At 38.3% G+C, this 22,082-nt stretch overlaps 2 protein-coding genes across 2 annotated transcripts; one reads left to right on the plus strand and one right to left on the minus strand.

The window, feature by feature from the left end:
• The first annotated feature begins 139 nt into the window (after positions 1-139).
• On the plus strand, positions 140-10,158 carry LOC140954107 (AP-1 complex subunit mu-1-like). The gene is made up of 14 exons (XM_073403513.1): positions 140-325; positions 498-654; positions 1,939-2,006; positions 2,226-2,356; positions 2,807-2,954; positions 3,251-3,377; positions 4,244-4,386; positions 4,488-4,559; positions 5,467-5,556; positions 6,021-6,089; positions 6,932-6,986; positions 7,788-7,858; positions 8,344-8,419; positions 9,721-10,158. The coding sequence occupies exons 1-14, from the start codon at positions 284-286 to the stop codon at positions 9,741-9,743; spliced, it is 1,272 nt and encodes a 423-aa protein (XP_073259614.1). The 5' UTR covers positions 140-283; the 3' UTR covers positions 9,744-10,158.
• A 619-nt stretch (positions 10,159-10,777) lies between these two features.
• Positions 10,778-21,903, minus strand: LOC140954106 (histone acetyltransferase KAT6A-like). The gene is made up of 8 exons (XM_073403512.1): positions 21,277-21,903; positions 18,326-18,446; positions 17,431-17,549; positions 16,213-16,294; positions 15,230-15,430; positions 14,419-14,598; positions 13,663-13,829; positions 10,778-13,191 (listed from the first exon to the last, which is right to left on the minus strand). The coding sequence occupies exons 1-8, from the start codon at positions 21,742-21,744 to the stop codon at positions 13,054-13,056; spliced, it is 1,476 nt and encodes a 491-aa protein (XP_073259613.1). The 5' UTR covers positions 21,745-21,903; the 3' UTR covers positions 10,778-13,053.
• Between the last annotated feature and the right edge of the window lie 179 nt (positions 21,904-22,082).

Raw genomic sequence — 22,082 nt, forward strand, 5'->3', positions numbered from 1 at the left:
ATGAAATATATTTTTATTAGCAAAATAACAAATTTAAGTAACATTTGTTGCTCAAATGCTTTAAGATTAAGTAAATGTGTAAAAAGGAACAAGCCTTAATTTTACATACCCCTCCACCTTCGTCTTGTTAGCCACCTCACCATCCACTCGGGCTACTGTAATATCCTCTGGACTTGCCGGAAAACGATTCCTCAAGAAGAAGTTGTTAACTTTACTTTGAAATTTAATTGTGGATGCTAGTTTTTGTGTATTAAGGGTGATTGTGACTTGAAGAAACTCGAAGATGTCTATGTCGGGGGTATTTGTCTTGGATATCAAAGGGAAGGTAGGCGTAAATCGATGTTCCTGTAAGCTCATATCCACACTGTGCGTTGTTTAAAATTACGCCTTCGGAAAATTGAATCCTTCAAATTTTGCATGAGATGCGCACGATGAAAGCAATCTTCCAAGTTGCTGCCTATTGCTGAAAATAACAAATTCTGTATTGCAAATTCTAGGTGATAATTTCACGGAATTATCGTGGCGATCTCGAGATGTCTACGATTGAAAAGTTCATGCCCCTTGTGTTGGAGAAGGAGGAAGAGGGATCACAAACTCCCATCTGCGTACATCAGGATGTTACCTTTGTCTACATTAAGTACAATAATCTTTACCGTATCCTTTACTTTTGAATAAATACGAAATTAGAGCAGAGACATATCAAGTAGATGTATGGAGACTTGTAAAAATAGAGCATATTTTCAAACCGGCCGTAGGGTGAATCAACTGATCTTTTACTTATTCCAATTTTTATTTATTTATTTAATTAATTAAACCAAGAAACATCATATAAGGGCTGGTCATTGATTACCTGCGAGGGAGCGCTGGCCATTTTGTTGCGAAGCGGGTGGGGGGAGGGGCGTTCATTTTCAAAATCATGATTGGTTTTGGGGGGGTCATTTTCAGATTAGGGAGCGAGCATTACATGGGGGATCATTTTAAAAAAAATTCATGAAAGTAGTACAAAGCAGTATCAAACGTGTACTGACATAAAATGTAACAGCTGTAAACATTGTAAAGACCGATGTTATAAACACGACTTTAGATAAAGTATGCGTTGAACTTTGACATGATTTGTAGCGAGAATATTCGTAGTTTCCACAGCAATCGGATGGAGAGTGACTTTCACAATATGCAAAATTTATGGGGGGTTATTTCTTAAAAGCTAGGGTGAATTGGGGGTAGCAATGAGTTACTTGAAGCACAAAACTTAAATATTGATAGCAAACCTTTTTAAGAAAGCAGAATGTTTCACCAGACAATGTTTTTCTGTTCGAAACTTTACATATAACACCCAGGAGACATACTTGTTTGACGCAAGCAGTTTATGTTGTCATCTGCTGGCAATTTCTTCGCTATCATTGCCGCACTTTGCAATAACATCATGACCTCAAGTCAAAAACTTAACTGATGTTTACGTTTTTTGCCTGGGTCATTCACTCTCACAGACCTATCAGGAAATGCAGGCTTTCTTCAATGGGTTCAAAAGGTCACGTCGATAGGTTGTAATTGGTTGAAGTCGATCCATATTGTTTATTTCGATTATGATTGACAACTTACTTTCTCACTCGGAATGTATTGTTATTTTCCTGTTATCCGATTGGTCTACTTTGTCTAGGTGGCCATGGTTATAGTAGCTGCACTGTAAACATCCAACCCCCTACCTCCCTGGTCACCCGACATATTTATGGAAGTTCAAGGCATTTCAGACAAACTTGTAAAGGTTTCCAAATTTGTGACAGTAAATTTTTGCACTAAGAACCTCAATTCTGTGTGGTTTTGGTAAAAAAGTCCATGTTAGTGGGCGCCTTAGTGTGGGTAACTGTTACTCTTGAATTTGTTTATTAAATTTTATTGACATAAAACTTATCAGGTGGAATCCTTGACAGTTGTTATCAGTTGTGGCAATGACCAAGAAGAATGCCAATGTAGCTTTGATATTTGTTTTTCTTCACAAGATGGTCCAGGTAAGTTTTAGTATACACTGTCATGCTTCAGCAAAAGTTGTACTCAAGTCTGTACAGCAACATCAGTTTGTAGGCCCTTTGCAGTTTGGGGTCTGTCATAGGATACAACCCTTAAATACTATTGGTTGAAAGATGATAAAAGAAAGTGGTTTTGCCAATTTTTAGGTTTTAAAATCTTGACTACTTACTTCCTTGCTTCATGACATGTACATTTGGCAGGTGTTTACAGAGTACTTCAAAGAACTTGAAGAGGAAAGCATCAGAGACAATTTTGTGATTATCTATGAATTGTTAGATGAGTTGGTAGACTTTGGATATCCACAGTTTACGGAGACAAAGATCCTTCAGGAGTAAGTTGACTATAAAGTTTATGTTCCTTGGTTTCTTGTGTTTGCTCTCAGATCGATTGGACATTTTCCTTTGTACTAAAATGTAGCTATCTATACACATACAAAAATACAGTGCAGTACTGTTTACTCCTCCAATCAGTAATCATGTTACTGTAGAGTTGCCTTGGTGACTACACAGTCAACCAATGCAGCAAAACCACTCTTACATATCTTGCTTACACCTTTGCTTGTTCTACAGAGATGTTTACTAGTTTTGTGATATTTATCCAAGTGTCCTGTTGGTATGGCACTTCAACTTTGTAAACAACGTAGTCTTGGTCAACATAGTGTTTGGACAACAACGAACATGACCAATATAATTATGTTATTTTAGGAATTTTAGTAATTACGTTGTAGTAAGTTTCTTTTGAACTATATTTTTAATTCACTTTTTTGTACATTATTAACCAGATATATTACCCAAGAGGGTCACAAATTAGACGTTGGTGCCCCTAAACCTCCGGTTGCTTTAACAAATGCTGTGTCTTGGAGAGGGGAAGGAGTCAAATATCGTAAAAATGAAGTTTTCTTGGATGTAATCGAGTCTGTGAATTTGTTGGTATGTATTCAAACTTTTGCATTACAGCAGTACATAGTGTAGTCACAGTTGTCTACTCTAGTTCATTGCATTAATATTGCCATTAATGTGTCTCTATTTGCTGAAAAGGAACTTAACATTAGTGAGGAATTTACTTCGAGATGACAAAATTGCAGCTTTGTACCGAACAAATCTCTCTCCCAAACCATTAATATCCAATGTTCCAAACCATAAAAATGAACTCCCTATAAACTTAACTTATTGATTCAAAATCAATGCCATCCAAAGTATTTTCACCCATTAACTCTTACCTCTAGGTCAGTGCAAATGCCAACGTGTTGCAGAGTGAAATTGTCGGCACAGTCAAGATGAGGTGTTATTTGTCTGGTATGCCTGAACTGCGCCTTGGATTAAATGACAAGATTTTGTTTGAAAGCACTGGACGTAAGTGGATCCATACAGTATTTTTGTTTCTATAGAGTTAGCTTCCGTAACCTTTTCAGCCCAAATCCTTACACAAATTCTTCAGACTGGTCTCCATGGCTGTCACTAAGGGTGCTTTCCATTTGTCAGAACTGGCTGGCCAGACCATGGCTGGACCAGTCAGTCTGAAAATGAAATAGGCTTTTTCCAAGAGTTTTTGCTGAAAAACGTTCTCCTTTGTGCATACTATTTGCGATTTGACTGATCTGGCTGGAGAGTTTTGATTAAAACTGAAATTATCATTGTGACGGGAATGGTCTGCCCCTTCAGTTCTGACAAATGGAAAGTGCCCTTAAATTTCAAGGTTTTGGGTATATGCAATTTGCAAGCAGGAAATTAAACAGCCAGGAACTTCTTTTTTTAGGTTCTGTTTTCCTTTTGTTTTCTATGAAAGTATCTAGGGATCATGTTCATTGAAGCTGGAACAAATCTCTGTCCCCAGCCATAAGTGGCAGCCCTGGGTCTCTATGCTTTCTTAACGAATTAGTAAAGAGAATGTTATAAAAGATCAAAGCATTTTCCCTTTGATGCTTTTTTTCTTAATAAATTATTCTCTTACCCTCTTTTTATTGAGTATTAAATAAATATTCTTCGGATAAAATTGATGTTGGACACTGCTAGGACTTACGGATTAACAGCAGCTGTTCTTCACTTTTTCACTGAAACAGGTGAAGGTGTACGATTATTCTGTTCTCTGGCTACCCACTTCTATTACCTAACCATAATATCAATAGTATTGATCTCAGTTACGAGGAGTGTGTTGGGTTATGACCCTAGTGACTGGTAGCTACACTGCAAATTGGTGACTTGTTTTGTGGTTATTACAGGAAGCAAGAGTAAAGCAGTGGAGCTGGAAGATGTTAAGTTCCACCAGTGTGTCCGCCTGTCAAGATTTGAGAATGATCGCACAATTTCATTCATCCCACCCGATGGAGAATTTGAGCTCATGTCATACAGACTTAACACTCATGTAAGCTTTCAAAATTATTTGTGTTTTAAAAATCTGAGAGCATCTCAAGTTCAGAAAAAGTAAATGGTTTATTGAGTGGATCATTGTTTATTTATTTCCAGGTGAAACCTTTGATCTGGATTGAGTCTGTGATTGAGCGACACTCGCACAGTCGAGTAGAGTATATGATTAAGGTATGTTTAATGTGACAATAATAATACATTCGAACCTCGCTTTATGGACAGCCACTTAATATGGACACATCGTTATTTTGGACAGTTTGCTTTGTCCCTGGGGAGAGAAAGCCCTTACATTTTCTTTAAGTTCAACCCGCTTAATACGGACACCGCGTTAAAATGGACACTTTCTATGGCCCCCTCAGTGTCCGTAGTAATGGAGTAGTAATGGAGCAACCCTCCAAGTTAAAGTTTTTGCTTTGTCGCCATTTGGGGACCAATTCTGAACGGTTTAGGGAGACTTTTTTACAAATCAAGTCGCCAGCTTCAAAATTTTAGGTACCATGGCGACTAAAATGGTCACAACTTGGAGGGTTGTTGGGTGTTGCTGTTATTAAAAAGGCTTTGTTCTAGCATAACCCGGAGGCCCCTGGTGACTCACTTTTGTTCCTGGGCAACCATAAAATCTTAATTTTTTCATAGATATCAAAACATTGGGCACCCTGGATGCCATGGGCTCAGAGCACTGGGCTTCCTTCAATTTTTCTTAGAAAGCAGCCCTGTATTAATGCTGGTAGTATTTCAAAACTTTCCTATCAATTAGTCTAAGTTCCTCATCCCCAGGTCCTCTCTTACTCAGAGATGAGCAGGAGAGGACCCTGGGTACGAGTTTGGTTCAGAGTGATACACATGTACTAAATTTCAATAGGCCATTTGCACAACGATTTTGCTTTCTTGTAAAGTTAGGGTTTTTGTTATTTAAACCTCAGTGGGATTACCAAAATTTGAATATGAAAGGCAAAACGAAAAGGATTCCTATAGTGTGTGCAATCCATCTTTTGTCTTAGTGAGGGGGCAAATCAATTATTATTAATCAATTACGATTATTATTCTCTTTCTTAAAAAATTTATTTAATTACTGTAGGCTAAGAGTCAATTCAAGAGGCGTTCAACTGCCAACAATGTTGAGATTCACATTCCAGTTCCGCCTGATGCTGATTCTCCTAAATTTAAGGTAAGAATTGCAAAGCTTCTAAGGCCAAAACAGTGCGCAGGGGCACCCAACGATAGTTTCGTCCTAAATGCATTGAAAACACTTTTTAGGCTATCCAGAGTACTTTTAGATCTCTAGAAATGCAATCTAAGCAGCGCTATGCAATTTGTAGCTGTTCGGTCATCGTAAGTTGAGTCTTTTCAAAATTACACGGGCTTCAGTATTATTTTTTTTGAAAGAGTTACGAAAGTGAGAAAATTTTTTGATTTCTGTTTCCATCACATTTTCGAATCCGAAAATTTTAGGTTTTCTGTTTCTACGAAAAATCGTGATTGGTCGAAATTGCACCCGTGAATCTTTGCAAACTGCTGTCCAACCTCTTCTGCTTGTAGAAGAGCTAGCAAAGTACACATGCGCGCGTTAAATCGCCTTCTACAAGGCTCCTCATGGCTACACCATTCATGACGATATTTGATTTTCTTTAGACTTCAGTAGGGGTTGTGAAGTATGTTCCTGAGGAAAACGAAATAGTTTGGAATATGAAATCTTTTCCGGTGAGTGGAGGATATATTTTCGGTTTTTTACTTTTTGATATAAGTTGTGTTCACACGGACAGTGACAAAAGTAGGGTCCAGCTGTATTCCGTACGTGGTACATTTATCGTTTGCTTTACATACCGTGGTAAAAGCGGTCATTTAAGAGTCACGTTTATGCCAAACGGGAAAAGTGAAATTGTACCACGTGACTTACGTTTTCCCCTTACAGTAATTGTCGTTTACTGTTTATTACTTCTTCGCGAAAATAAGTAGTTTCACGCCAGTTTCACCCATAAGAATTGTTCTGGACAGTTTTTATATGTTTAATTTTCAATTCTGAGAAATTCTCATCTGGAATCTGACGATTGCCGTTTGTCGTAAACGTGTCTCTTACAATTTTCGTCGCATACAGCGCGTCTTTTACGCGGGAGATTTCATAGCCACCCAGCTGATTGGTTGGTTTACCATGGAACTCTGTAACTAGTTGGCTCTCATGCTTGCTTCCTTCGAACCTTTTGATGTTTCCATGGTGATTTCCCCGCGATAAATTTATTTTGGGAAGACGTGGTCACACGTGGACTTGTTTGTTGCCAAGGTGAAATGCCTTATCTCTCACAAATGTAGACTGTAAAACAGTCTGTATTTTTGCGTAGATCAAAAACGTGGCAGCGGTCAAACGAAAGTCTTAAAGCGAAGGTGAGAACAAAGTGTACTCAGAAAGGTGACGCGGGCGCCTTGAAAAACCAACTTTTGAGGAGAAATAAACGACTGTGTTATAGTCTATGGCATTTGAAGCTAAGTTAAGCCGCTACTACTGTGACAAATTTTTTACTTTTCTTTCTGTCTGTTTTTCTTAACAGGGAGGTAAAGAGTTCTTATTGAGAGCTCACTTCAGGCTACCAAGCGTTGACTCAGGTTGGTTCAATGATTGTCACGGGTGTTGGTAAAATAATGAATGTATGAATTTCATATATTTGAACTGTGGAACAAATAAATACAGAGGTGATCTTCACTGTTAAATACGAAACTTATGTACTTGCGAAAAAAAAGCCTGAAAGCCTCTTGTTTGTTTTCTCTATTTTGTGGAAAAAATCATGAGAAAAGAAGATGAATTTTGCGACAACCTTGTATTGAGAACAAACAAGTAGTCTAAGAGTCAGTGCTATACACCATCTTATCTTCATCATTGCGCTTAAGCCCATTTTGACATTCTTGTCCTAGCAGTGCGCAGGATGTTTGTCGCATGAACAGGGGCGGATCCAGGATTTTTTTTAGGAGGGGGTGCACTCGTCTCTTGCTCTACTTCAACACCAATAAACCACATAGTTTTTTTTTTTGGGCAGAATACCAGTTGTATTAGAAAACCGCAGGTCATCTCGGGGGGGGGGGGGGTGCGCACCCCCTGCACCCTCCCCCTAGATCCGCCCCTGATGAACCTAGTTTAGTGGCCTTACCTTTCACAGGAGCCGATAACCCGCGGGTTATGAGCTCCTGGCTCTCACTAATCTCCTGTAACTTAGCAACTGGATGTACTCTGATTTTTTCTTGTGTGCCGCCCGTGTAACTGACTGAAAAAACATTTTTCTCATGGATTCACATTTCTATCGATGGTGATGATGACGATGGTGATGATGATGATGATGACGTTAAACTAAACAATAATCGACAAACTCCTTGCCTGGTGATTTTTACAAAAGGTTTTCTTTTTCCTTTCAGAAACTGACCAAGGCAGACCGCCCATCAAAGTCAAGTTCGAGATTCCTTATTTTACTGTATCTGGAATACAGGTAACGTGCACCATAATTTTTTTTAATATGGCCATTATCCACACGAATTCGAGCAAGCTGAAACCTCTTACTTAAATTAATTGAATTCGAAAATATCCGGCTTTAATCATCTACACGAATGAGCAAGTCCGTAGGGCCCAAACCACTCTGGAGAGCAATTTCAAAAAGATGTAGTCTCGGTGGACGATTCTCTGGTCTCATGTGGACGAAAAGCCGATTCGTGTGACAGTGATGTGGTTTCAACATTATTCGGATTTGTTTGGACGGGACCTCAGATTCATCTTTCGCGCCAAAGAAGCCTCCGCCTATCAGAGCAGAATAGGATTTTCAGTAATCAGATTGGCAGTGTGTCAAGCGAATGGTAGATGTTTTGAAACACAGCGAAAGTCTAGCTGCGATGATAGACGCTTTGTGGTTGATCTCTTTTTTCTTCAATTTTACGACTATCATAAAACGCCTCACAAATTTCCCTTATATATTTGCAGGTTCGGTACCTGAAGATTATAGAAAAGAGCGGTTACCAAGCACTTCCGTGGGTTCGTTACATCACACAGAATGGAGGTACGTAAGAGAGAACTTTGGATTACGAGTACGAGAACGAGATTTAACTTAAAGTTTTTGCCCGTGTTCTCAAAAAATAGACGCCCCGGAAAGCTTCATTTTACTTTTTTTCACCAAAAAAGTTAGAACGGTTGTTTGTACTGAAGGAGGCTCTCTCCCGAGAGCAAAATGATAAAACTTCTTAAATTTGATAACCACTACGACATTCTCGCTAAAAGTCGTTGTAGAGTGGTGACGGCTACCACGTTTTCCCGCCAAAATGACCCTAGCTCTCGGGCGTGCACTATTTAGTATTGAGAAAATCTCGTACTCGTAATCGTCCTCGTCCTCGGGTCTAAAGCTCTTTATTAAAAGAAAGAGACAACTTTCTCCCTTTTGTTTACTGTCTGTTAGCAATCTCAGGTTTGGTTTTCAAGGTGGACGTTTGGTTTTTTGGAAAGGATGTTTTGATTTGCCAGAGACCGATAAGTCTATGCTAAAACACAACTGAAAAATAACTTGTTTGGGTGAACAGGCTGGTTAAATAAAAGATTTTGGAATGACTTTGAAATGATTTGTGTGTGTTTGTGTGTGTGGGTTTGTAATCAGCTACTGTCTTTTTTCTCTATCACTGCGTGAAAACGGACGCAACAACTCCCAACATTGTTGGCCCAACAATGTTGGGAGTTGTTCTGTCCGTTTGTACGTAGCTTAACGTTTGACCGGTTTCAAACTTAACGCAACAACACGCAACAAAATGCAACAGGCTGTGCAAACGGACGTAACATGTAACATCCACCAATGTTGGGTGTTGTTGGCCAACAATTAAGACGAACACCTTTGGACACGGCTTTAAGTGTCCGTCTTAAAGAGATGTCCGTCTTGTACATAGTCAAATAAAGGGAATAAAGAAAGACAGGGACCATTTCTAGGTGTTCGTTTTACAGAGATGTCCGTCAAGGGAGAGTCGACTGTACAATGTTTTTTTTGTAGCATTTTCGTGAAAACTTTAGATGAAACGACTAATATTCAGTTTCACACTTTGGTCTTCAATTTATTGCCGAAATTGTATTTGAGACCTATCAAGATTTATTGGTGTATATGTGTTGTGGTTCATAGTTATTCCTGGACCTTCATATTTTTAAATTTATATTTGGAGGTGTGACCATGTATGGTAACGGGTTGAATCCTTAACCGAAGGATAAAAATTAAAGCAGTGGCGATGACCACTAAAATTCGGCGTTACTTTTTACAAGTCGTGTAAAATTTCATCATAAACAAAGTAAACAACTAACGACTTGTAATTTCTTTTTTTTTGACAGATTACCAGCTGAGAACTACATGAGAGCAAGTGCGACGTCTTTAACTAAGAAATTCACCCTTTTTCTTTATCCTGTAAACAAACGTCTATGAGTCTGACAAACGGTGTCTCTTGTTTCGCGACAAAATTGTGGTTAACGGTAATTTGTTAACATGACTACCTTTTAATGCTAACTTCATGAAGAGGAAAGTAGGAATGGGTGCCAGAGAACTTTTCATGCGCGGTTTTCGTTGGCGCTCTGTGTCGACCTGTGGCCGATACCGAAGCATCCAGCCGCACGCGAGAAAAAGACCTCTAGTACCCAGGGTAAGTCGAGATAGCAAAGGTCCACGAATTAAAACAATAGCTAGACTTGTTAGTGAGAAAATGAGTAGAAAACTTGTAAAATTGGAACGAATTAATGCAGCGTCAGAATTAAACAAGGTTATTTTATACACAAGTGTGAAGGATTTGTGTTGTCTTTGTTGGACGTCAGCGGGAATCGAGCACTATATAGGATGTAGCCCGCAAAATCATCCTTGTTCGAGCACCTGTTATTTCAGTTGCAGAGGGAGCGAGTCGCTCATTAACTAAAGCAAGGACTCTAATCTCAGACATTCTCAACTTCACACAATTTAGGGACGTTAAGATCCAACGACGCGATGGCAACGAGAACGTTGCTTAAAAAGTTAATTTTGCGTTCTTTCAGTATTTATAAAAATTATTCCTACCCACTTTCTTTGTCAAATGTAGGCGAACCCTCAACCATATCCAAGGTCAGAAAGAGAGATAAAAGTTCGTCGTTGCTTGTTTACGTTCTCCATAAAACGTGAAATTAGGCATTTTCAGGTCATACTTGTGCATAAACGGCAAAGAAATGTAGAAAAAGGTGTGATGAACGTGCAAAGTTGTTGTTTTGCTTCTTAAACCTATTTATTTTTGGACGTTCTTGTTGCCGTCGCGTCGTTGGATCTTCAAGTCCCCATTTTCTTCTTCCAGCGGTATCATAACGCATAAAGTGTTCTCGATTTTTTGTTTAACGCATCTCTCTCCAACCTAAAAACATTTACAAACAGAACTTACAAATATCCATCTTTTATTACTTTCATATTCATTACGGTTTACTCTGTTAAACCACAAAGCTGGCCGTCCGCCCCACAAATACTAAAGAATTACAAATGTATGAGCATATCTTCCTTTTGAAATTATTTTAACACTTTTATTTTGTACTAAGGATGCGTTTGACTGAACAGATACACATACAACAACAACGATGATAACACAAAAGGGAGAGCTTCAAAATTTCTTCCAATTAAATTTTAAAGCCATTTAAATATTCACGTCTGCATGTTCGTCTTTCCTTGCGCTGGAAGAGATCATTCAAACGCATCCGCTTATAAGTTATTCCCTACTTTTCGATTCTTCCTACAACATATCACACGGCACATAAAATTCAAAACTGAACAAAACTTTTTTCACTGGAAAATTCTATCTTTTGCGAAAAGCCGGGTTAAAGAGACTGATGTGAAAATGAAATGTCGTGAATGTCGCCCCTAGTAAAGTAATCCGCATTCTGGGAAAATTTTTTCTTGTGGAATCTGCAATTCTGGGCTTTGGAATCCGGGTTTCAGCCCTGGGAATCCGGAATGCCACCAACGATTGAAATCCAGAAATCCACTACGTAAAATCAGAAATCCAAGGCGTGGAATCCGGAATCCGAGACTGTCTTGGATTACCTTACAAGGGGGCGTGAATGAGACAATATGAGTCCTTTACAATAAATATATTAGCGTGGTCTTCTGGCATAGAAGGCACCACCAGCGGCTGCTATCAGTCTATTTAACCTACCCGGCCCATGAGACGAAAGAAGACACCTCCCCCCGTCTTTTTCACTCTCATTCTATTTTTTGTCTCCACAAGAAATGGTCAAAGCACTCATAAACGTAAGCTTACTTTGTGCGTTATATTCTTGAAAACTTATAATTACATGACAAGTTTCGTCTACACACAAAAAAATTCACACAAAGTGTTGAGGAGTGAGGCGCACTACTGACAGCTTCACAGTGTTCATTTAAATGCTAGAATCACAGCGACTAAGGGTGCATTCGATTGATAGTCACTTCTGCAATAAGAAAAAGCAGCAATTTGTGCAAATTCTCTTTGACTGCATATTTTTTTACCACTACAATGCCACATTCATCTTAAAACTCTGGCTTTTAGCGTGCAATGACAGCCAAAACAAGTTACATTTAGAGTTTATTTTATGTACTTTAAATCCTACATATGGTCTATCAAACGCACCCTTAACAAGCCTTAATATATAATTAAACAGCTCAATCTGCGAAATATTGCTATCTAAGTTTTAGTGTAAAAAAGTACTGTTGATATTCGGTCTTTCCTTCAATATGAAAGAAATGCTGTATGAAAAAAGTATTACTATCTACTGTTTATAGCAAAAATTAACTATTTTAAATTAGCTAATAATTAATTATTGAAATTATCTTAATATCTGAATTTCCAGATCTCCACAATACAAACTGAGCTAAATTGATGCAATGGATCGATTAGTATTGTTATCACTAGCAAACATGAGAATCTGTCTGAAAAATTTACAAAAAAACAACAAATAAACAAAAAACGCTACCATAATGATATTATATCCTCTATGTAGCCCTGCATATCTCTTAGGGGTACATGTATTTATTATTAATATTATTAGAGAAGGAGTGTCTCAAGAGGACATTATAATGTGGCTTGTGAAATTATTGTGACACAACGAGATGTAATATTACTGAATTCACAACACTCCTATTTGTTGATTCTCCTTTGCTAAGCAGGCTTTTCATTTTTAGAGATCCAATGAGTGAGGTGAAAGATAGTGCCTGATTAATATGTCAGACTTCTCTACATCTGCACTCGCTTCACACAACTGAAATCCCATTATGGCCCTTTGAACTTCTGCATACCCCTGTCTAATAAACCCAACTAAATTGAGAAGCATGCACTAAAAGAGAATACATGCTTACCTTCAAGGGGTTGGATATATAGAAGAATGAAACAGTACTTTTCATGACATAAATCGCCAGCACATACATCTTAATCTCTTAAATAATAAGGCAGGAAGTTAATCTCATTAGAGTCTATTACTCTTAATGAATACTTGGAAAGTATTTCCCAAAGGTGATCTCTTCTCTCCAGAAAAGACTGCGGGAATTAGCATCTACAAAAAGGGCTGAGTTAATGTCTCACATAGCCAGGGCATGTCTCAGATGTCATTAAAAAATGGCCACAAGAGAAAAATACTAATTCCTAATAATTATGTATAAAAATTGTTACTGTACATTAATTTATTTCGTTATGAAGGTATGGTGCCATTTTGACTTTGAAGACGGGCTACGTGGACATAAATCTTTAGTGCAGGTCCTAGTTTGATTGACATGCCAGTCAGTACGTCATTTCTGGACATCAATAGCAAGGCCTCCCCATCAATTTCCTGAAGTGGAAAGATAAAATTGATTTTTTAAATCAAAGAGAATAATTAATAAAAGTGTGCTTATAGAGAGGAGAAGTGTGACATCAAGTTACCATGGTATCAAAATTTCTGGATCTCAACATTCTTTCTTGACAGAGATGGCCATTTGCATTGTCAAATGATCAAAGAAAGGCATTGGCTACCGTTTTGTTTCTGAGTGCTGAATGCAGAGGAACGTCATACATGTCAAGTTTTTCCTTTTTTTCCTGCCATATTTGCAGGACCACAGTTTGTTGAGATCCAGAAATTTAGCGACCACCAGATGGTGATGTGACATAACGACTTCCCTCACTATATAAGCCTGCAAAAACTATAAACCTGAGACGTCCAAGTTCTTAGTGTGTGACAGAAGGAAAAGATAATATTCTTTAGTAGAGTGGGTTTAGTTAGAATGATCCACAAAATTTTGTTAAGAAGGTCACGCTGCTTTACCTGGTTTTGAAAGGATTTAGCTTCCTCTGGAAATCCCAGAGAACTGAAGAAAGACACTACTTCAGTGACAGTCCACAGTGCTGTCTCGGGGGGAAGATTACTTTTGCCTTTCTCTGTATCACTAGCTGTATTGCCAGACACAGGCGGTGAATCTTTGTTTGTTGAACCTGTGACAGAAAAGATGTTGCAAGGTCATCAACAAAGAATGCAAGACTTCTGTTTTTTTGTCTTATAACTGCCATGCAAGCAGAGGTTTCTTTCTGGCATGACTTTTAACATTTACCAAGTTGTTCTAAGGCTTGTAGGCCAGGCAGTTGGATTGTTTATTTTTTTAGTATGCCCCCAAGAGACACCTCTGAAGTGAACCATCTGTGGTTTCTGTTCAATGCGACTGACAGGCCATGCAAACGACCTCATAAATGCTAAAAACCATGCCAGCTCTAGTGGTACCATATAACCTACAATCTTGCTCTATCAATAGTCAATTTTATTTTTTTGTTTCTATCTTTGAATTTCTTAGTTTTCCTGTAGGAAAGGCAAAACAGGTTATACGACAGTAAAAGAACACCAATAAAATTCAGCCTGATGGTACATGTGGGTTAATAATGCATTGTCGTCAGGCACAAGGAATGGGAAAAAGAAAACGTGGGAACAAAACCTAACTTAATCCCTTATAACCCTATCAGTAAACCCATTAGTAACCTATTCTATCGATATCATCCTGACATTGATGTCTTCAGAAACAAAGACAAATACCTTGAAAGCCATTAACAACACTTTTTTCTCCATTTGTCATTGCATCATGACCATTGGATTCACCATGATCCACGATCATAGGACCACTATTTGTTGATTCTCTTGGCATGCTCGGTTTGCAGTCATTCATTGTTGAGTGATTTAACATCTCCAACTCCCGCTGAACATTTTCAGCATCAACTGCATGAATAAATGTACAGATAGAGGACTTAGCCATTTTACTAACCATAATTATTGGCTTTTCTGCTCTGAAGAATATTGTTGATTAGTTTACAATGGGCATATGTAAGTATAGTGGCCAAGCGATTATGATGGAATCCATTAGGAAATTGGGTAATTTTAATTTTCAGTGGACAAAAACCTTGTACCAGAATAATTTCAATCATATTGCATTCTTTTTTACCTTTTTCAGGTCTATAAAATAATGTAATAAGTTATATGAAATATAACTGCAAAGTCATTTCTTATGGGAGCCCGAGAAAACAAACTTCATGCAAAAGCTTTAAATTTCACAAAATGAAATGTTACGCAAGACAATTTTACCTGTGTTTTCTCAATTCCTGTGAAATTTGATATTTATTTTCTCGGGCTCGGATGAACATCTTATTGTCATCACACAAGACCCTGCCCATGGCCTCCATCCCCGGGTTTAACATGTGGTGCATTTACCTTTCACATGAGTGATTTAATGAATTAAATTTATATTCATTTGTCCTTTGGATTTTAAAAAGATAAATTCAAGTAAAGTTGTTCTTTTAATCCATTCTCACACAATAAATTTAATTAGAAGTAATAATTTATTTTCTCACACCTTGAATGTGAATATCTTTTACTTCAACGGTGCATTCGCCTGTGAGATCCTCATCGCAATGCAACTGCAGATCATCTCCTATTTGTATGTTACTTGCACCTTCTGATTTCATTACTACATCTTGACTTACAAAACCACTGGAATCCACAAGACGCACTGGACTTATTGGATGATTTTGACAATTGTAACATATCCATTTTCCTATTTTAAGAAAAACAAATAATTGAAATTAACTTGCTGACAAAAAGAAGTAGATTCTCTGAATTTATATGCACCTGTCTTGTGTCTGGTCAGTATAAACAACTGGTTCAGTGCAGTCAGTTACACTGAACTGGAGTTTTTTAGGTGCCTAAGTGCGATCACCCATGATTTTTAGGTACACTGCCAAAAACTCTAGTTGCATGTGCGACAATACAAACTGCTACCAAATTGAGTGAAACATAAAAATAATCACTCAAAACATTCAAAGGTTATTTATGACACAGCAAATACAAAAGTTAAGGCAGGGATAGACAAACCTGAAGAGGATTAAAATAGATTGAAATTGTACGTTTTTGAAAACTTGTTTGCCCAACAGTTTTTCAAAGTTCATTTTTGTTGTTTGTAATGTTTGATATAATGCATGGGAAGTAAATTTTGAGATTTTGACGTTTACAAGTAATTTCTTCTTTAAATTGAATAGTGCATAAGAAAGCATAATTGTATGGCTATATGCCATATACAGTGGAACCTAGATTTAACAAAGAGCCAAGGGACTGACAAAATTTATTCACCATAACGAGGTTTCGTTATATCGAGGTTCTTTTTCATACATTTTACTATAATTACTGGGGTAAGGGAAATTGTTCATTATATTGAGGACTTTGTTATATAGAGGTTCCTTATTTTAAGGTTCCAATGTATTGACAAAATGAACTAGCCTGCTGTAACTCAGCCCCTTTAACTTTGAGCCTTGTAAAAGTGATCAAAAGTGAGATTCTCACCAATTGGAGTTGTAGACATTGGAGGTACATGACACTGCATATGGTAGCCTTTGTCACAGGCATCGCAGAACAATAAACTACTCTGAAAAAGAAAATTACAAAGACAAGCACATTACAAAAACATATTTCACAACTGATTAAGCTGTCTATACTACTACATGAGAAATTAGAGCAGTGGTATTTCAGCTTAATTTGAAATACCTACATGTGAAAATTACAAACCTTTTGTGGGTAGTAGTATAAACAAATAATAGCATGATTTGTACATGATATTTGGCATAAATACCACTCGTGATATTTCAAAATTGTCTCAAATTTCACTTGTCTAACGGCTTGTGAAATTACGAATAACAATTATTTTGAAATATCCCTTGTGTTATTTATGCAAAATATCACTACAAATCATGCTATTACCTATACTAAGACAAATTTTCAAATTATTAACAGTTATTAGTAAATGAGGCTGAAAATGATATGAAGAATAATAAAATGCAGATCAAGGTGACGTTACAATGTAGGTCGTCGGTTCCACCTCTCTCCAAGCACCTTGGAGAGTTGTGAATGTTGAGTGGTTCCAGCTCACAGGGTTGCCATGGATACCTCCTTGCTATGTCTGAGGTGCTAAATGTCCAATCTTTAAGGCATCAGCTCCCAAGCTCATACACTGGTGATGAGTGGCTAAATCTAATTTAGGCAAAGTTAAATTTCAAGCCGATGTGATCAGCGATCTAACCCTCAAGTGTAGATGATCTGTGGGGTGACTCAGTGCATGGGTCTTTTGCTTATCTTGTCACTTACGTTGCATTTCTTGCTGGCATTTAGAGCTGATCATTGCAGATCTAGTGTTGCTCGTGCATTTAAGCAATTCTTTGTGGATTCTGGCTCCCACCCCTTCCTCCCTGCATTGGTAAGTACCGGTATGGGGTCAGGTGAGTATTTCCACTGAAAGGCAGGGGTTGGTTCCCACTTGCACCTGCTTGCCATGGATACCTCCTTGCTATGCCTGAGGTGATCAGGCCCCTGTTCAACCTGGAACCAGTACCCAAGCTCATCTATTAATGGTGATAAGTTTAACAACCTCTGAGGTCTGCGCAGTTTTTCATATACATGTATCACACAAAAGCCAAACTTCATCAACCTCCTCCCTCCACAAAGATTTGATTGGAGAGTGGCTGAGGGACTTCAAGTCATGGAAAGGATTTTAAGTTTACAACTTACGGGATCTCCACTGTCATTGCATATAATACAGGCTTTACAGTCAATACACTGCCAGGCACTAGCATCTGAAGTGATCCTTAGCACAAGCTCTGGAGAGTAATTCATACAACTGGGGTGTGCTAAAATAGCAAAAATACAAAGCAAGCTCAAGTCTAAGGCAAAGTTTAAAAATACAGGATTCAGGAAAAAATAAGTTGAAATCCACTTGCACAATGGGCGAATAAATTTCAGTGTTCGCTTGTTCCTATACTTAAATATTACTTGCCTGAAGGGGAACAGAATGGAAGTACCATCTTTAGGTAGTTTAAAGATATTGTCTATAATAAATTATAGATTTATAACAAAGTGTATAAGATTACTAGTACTTAAATGCTGCGCCACGATACAGAGAAACTACTAGATTTGACCAATATGGTGATCAGAGGAGTAACACGAGCAAGCAAACGTGCAATTGGATTTTAAACTGATTCATGCATTTTGCTACTTATTGCAGTCTTTGAAACAGTTTTGCCTAGAAATTATCATTTACCAAGCTGACACTTTCAGACAGACTCACAGGACCACTGAGGCAACATGCATTCCACTTGCCCACTGGGTCACCAAACTTCTATTTTTACTTACCCAAGATCAAAATTAACTTGCCCCAGGCAATCGGACCTGGGTTTTTTCCTACCCTGAGAACTGCCATAACATTTTTAACTGCCAGAAATATTCAGCTAGTAGGCATAGAATTAAACAGTTATAATTTTCCTTTTTTTTCTTCCAAAAGTAACCGAGAATCAGGCTCGTAGTGGCAGGGAAAAATCTCGGGGCCAACTGCCCTTTGTGACAGCCCTGAATATACATGTATATGCACCAACTCAAAGATAATGAAGATGATGGCATCCCTTCTAACCTTTGTTGCCACAGTCTCTGCATACTAAGAGGTCTTCTGGCTCTCCACGTCTGTTTGCAGCCGCAGTTTGAAGACAGAAGTCACAAACTTGTTCACATTCTGGAATTTCTCTTTCCGGGCTCTATATTATACATTTTATAAGAAAGATAACATTTAGAATTTTCCTTGTAAATCAGGTCTTTATTTATGTCACGCAAGCCTGAGAGTAAATGGAGGCATATTTACTTCTTACAAAGGGCTGCAATGATTCACTGATGTGTCACAAAACTGATTTATTTCTTCTCATGAACTGAATATCAATATTGAAACAATATATCATTATATTACGAAACAACAAAATATGCCACATCAGCAAATTTGAGAAACCACTGACTCATATTCATTACTCAAGCGCTGCTTTTTTTGCAACTCCCAGATGTTAGTCATGAAAAACTGCTCTACAACACCTATCACTACTATTCAGTTAAGGTAATTAATGTTACTTTACGCACAAACTTTGCCAGATACAAGGAAGACATCGCAACAGCTTGTAACATTATTTGGGCCCAAAACAGTCCCTTCCTTGAAACACCCATCAAAAGAAACACCTCCCACCAGAACCCCAAGCGTTTAACGTCCTCTGCTCTTTTCAACAATATTATTATTTATTTACTAATGTTAGTAGTAAAATTTACAGTTCAAGAAACACACATGACTAAGTTGTTACATTATATGTTATCTAGTTATTGCTGGTTTTCAGTGTCACGCCATTAAAAAATATAGATCAAAATCAAAATCGTTCAATAGATAAAGTCCAGAATCTGGGAAATGAAATGAGGTACATATACAAAGACCATCGCCAAGATTCAGGTCAGAGGAATGATTTTGTATACGAGATATCCGAAGAAATGTTTTACCCAAACTTATAGAGATTTGTATGGAGACGCCATGCTGGTGCTCACCTGGATGAGCTCCAACATGGCGGACGGAAACCAACAGAAACATCTGTTACTGAGTTTTGCTACAAAAGCGTGAATTTATTCTTCGAGAAACTCATAAACATTAAAGTAATACTTTTCTAATACATGAAATGTTTAGATAGCAAAATTTCCTGAAATAAGTCATTGTTTTAACCTACATGACAGCTCTCTTGGCCGTCATGTAAATGCTGCGTCATGCAAAAGCTTAGAAATTCAAGCGTACTCTACCACAAAACTAAGAACCCTTTTGGAGGGAAAATTTGTATGAAAATTAATTTTCAGCTGTTCTAATGCATCATGAAAGTAAGGGAAAGTTCATTTAATATGACAAGGGGGGGGGATGAAGATATTGAGGGGGGGCTCCGAAAATTTTTAGACACCCGAAGGGGGGGGCTCTGAAAAAACTGTTGCGCTAGGAGGGGGGGCTCCGAAAACTTTTTTCCTTTAAAACCAACACATAACATCATCATACAGATCGGATGGTTTTCAACTCAACAATTTAATGACCTGTGCAACTCAGCTATATCACGTGGTTTACAGATATAACAAATGTAGTCTCAGTAATTATTACACTCTTGTTCATCCCAAAAATGCTTTAGAAAATTGTATCACAACTGTATCTCAAGTTTGTCATAGTATAAACCATTGAAGACAATAACGGTAAATATATTTAATACAGTCTAGCGATCTTTTTTCAGGGGAGCAAAGGAATTGAAGGAGCAGGGGAGGGGGGGGGCTCTGAAATTTTTTCCACTACCAAGGAGGGGGCTCCTAAAAAATTGAACCGCTAGCGAGGGGGGCTGCTAAAATTTCAAGCTTCGAGTTTCAATATCTTCATCCCCCCCCCTTGTCATATTAAATGAACTTTCCCCAAAATCTCGCTAGGATCGATAGTTTTTTAGTTTGAATTTTAGTGATGTCATGTAAAAACCAACAATTGAACATTAAAATTCCTCCAAGGAGTGGCCAAAGTCAAGATTTGACAAATAAAAAAAAGCACTTTATTTGAGTGTCAATGTATTTAGCACTAAGTACTAATTGGGGACACTATTTTTACGTCTCCTACTAGAGACGGGACCACCATTTTACGTGGTCATCTGAGTCACGCGAAGGTCTAGCCGCTTGCAGCGGAAAGGCAGTACCTTCATTTCTTAGTTATTTTAAGACTCGGAGTATTGGTCTGGCCCCGGGAATCGAACCTGCGACCTTCCCCTCTGCAGTCAAGCGCTCTATCGACTGAGCTAATCCTCCAACGGTAAAGTTCTAATTAAAAGTTTTTTTGTAATATGGTGGAACTCAATTAGTACCAAGTGAAATTACTGCTGAAGAGGATTGATTTGAATGGATCCACCATTGGATTTCCTGTTCAGACTAAAAAGTTACAACCAGCTTATAAAAGGACTCCTTCATTCACCTTGGAGGTGAAAGAGTAGAAAGTAAACTTAATTTATCATAATAGTATTTAAGCCAAGTGTTTATATCCATAAAGATACATTTGTAACGATTTTTACAATAACTGTAGCAATTTGGTTCAAACGCGTGCCATTGTGTCTGAAAATTTCATTTCAATTTTCCTGTTCAATAATTTTATTTTTCTTTTAGAGTCTTTTTTTATTGAACCAGGAAATGGTTTCCAAAAGCCTCGAGCAAGGTTTACGAACTTCGGTTAATCAACCACTCCACAAGGAAATACACGTCAACATTTTGTATTCTATAGATTGGGGGATATGTGCACGCGTGGGGCTTGAAATGGCATACAAAAGTTGCTAATATCATTTACTGCAGCCAAAATACCAGGGTGACAAAAAAACTGCGAAAAGCTGCCATCAACATGATAAGGACCTTTTACTTAATGTGATTTTCGTGGTAAAAAGTTTTGCTGGAAGCTGCGTTTTCTGTCAGTCACATGTATGCGACCGGAGACTGTAAACTAAGGAGACTTTCCGCGAACAAAAGTTCCCGACTTTTATGTTTGGAAAGACTTCAGCTTACCTCCGCGGATTCGAGCAGCCTGTACATGCCGTCACTCACACTCCAGACGCGTCCATGATCTAAATCGTCTTTCAATGCGATCTTGATCCTGGCCTTCAAATTATGGTAATACGGGTGCCGAGCAGTTATGAATTTGTCGATTTCCACTGCGCTGACGCCGTAACCTCGATCAAGCGCTCGAATTGCTTCGCCTACCCATCGGGACGCTCGCGAAACTTTGCCGGAGCCAAGAACTCTGTGCCAACCGGACGCGTTGCGATAAGAAATAGCGCCTTTAAAAGACCTCTTTGTCACAATTCCGCTCGCGATAAGCACTGCTAAGTCTTCCTCTGTGTCTCGCTCATCGATTCCGTGACATTTATGCATCGTCCGGCAAATTCGTTCTAAGTCGGGCCGTGATTTCCGACTGCGGAGCAAGTTTATACACTCTAGAATCCAATTCATGTACTTCGGTCGTTTTTCGGCCATGCCAGGAACAGTGGGATAGGACGGATGAGATGGCAGATGAATTTTCTATGTTAAGGTGGGATATGGAAAGTTTCGTTCTGCAAGAGAAACGCTGATGTCCCCTCTCGTTTGCATACCGTGAGAGAAATGCTAATTTTTTCACGCAAAAACAAACGAACGCTGCCGCAAGATATTATGCGCCCGCGATTCCCACCTATATCGGCTTCGCTATCTAATGCATGCGTTGACAGAATTTGCAAATGGCGGTTCGGGGATGTCTTGTCTGGCGATAAATTTGGCGATTTGAACCTCAAAATGATTGAATTCCAGGCCAATCTAAATCTTGCATAGCTGAATAA

The sequence above is a fragment of the Porites lutea genome, chromosome 12 (genome assembly GCF_958299795.1).
Source record: "Porites lutea chromosome 12, jaPorLute2.1, whole genome shotgun sequence".
Taxonomy (NCBI): domain Eukaryota; kingdom Metazoa; phylum Cnidaria; class Anthozoa; order Scleractinia; family Poritidae; genus Porites; species Porites lutea.

Excerpts from the sequence above, each read along its gene's own strand:
- LOC140954107 (XM_073403513.1), top strand. The coding sequence starts at position 284 with ATGTCTATGTCGGGGGTATTTGTCTTGGATATCAAAGGGAAG. Across the intron at positions 4,560-5,466 it reads GAGTAGAGTATATGATTAAG|GCTAAGAGTCAATTCAAGAG; the intron begins GTATGTTTAATG and ends TAATTACTGTAG. Across the intron at positions 6,987-7,787 it reads GCTACCAAGCGTTGACTCAG|AAACTGACCAAGGCAGACCG; the intron begins GTTGGTTCAATG and ends TTTTCCTTTCAG.
- LOC140954106 (XM_073403512.1), bottom strand. The coding sequence starts at position 21,744 with ATGGCCGAAAAACGACCGAAGTACATGAATTGGATTCTAGAGTGTATA. Across the intron at positions 16,295-17,430 it reads GCAATGACAGTGGAGATCCC|AGTAGTTTATTGTTCTGCGA; the intron begins GTAAGTTGTAAA and ends TTTCTTTTTCAG. Across the intron at positions 14,599-15,229 it reads AAAAGATATTCACATTCAAG|TTGATGCTGAAAATGTTCAG; the intron begins GTGTGAGAAAAT and ends TTATTCATGCAG.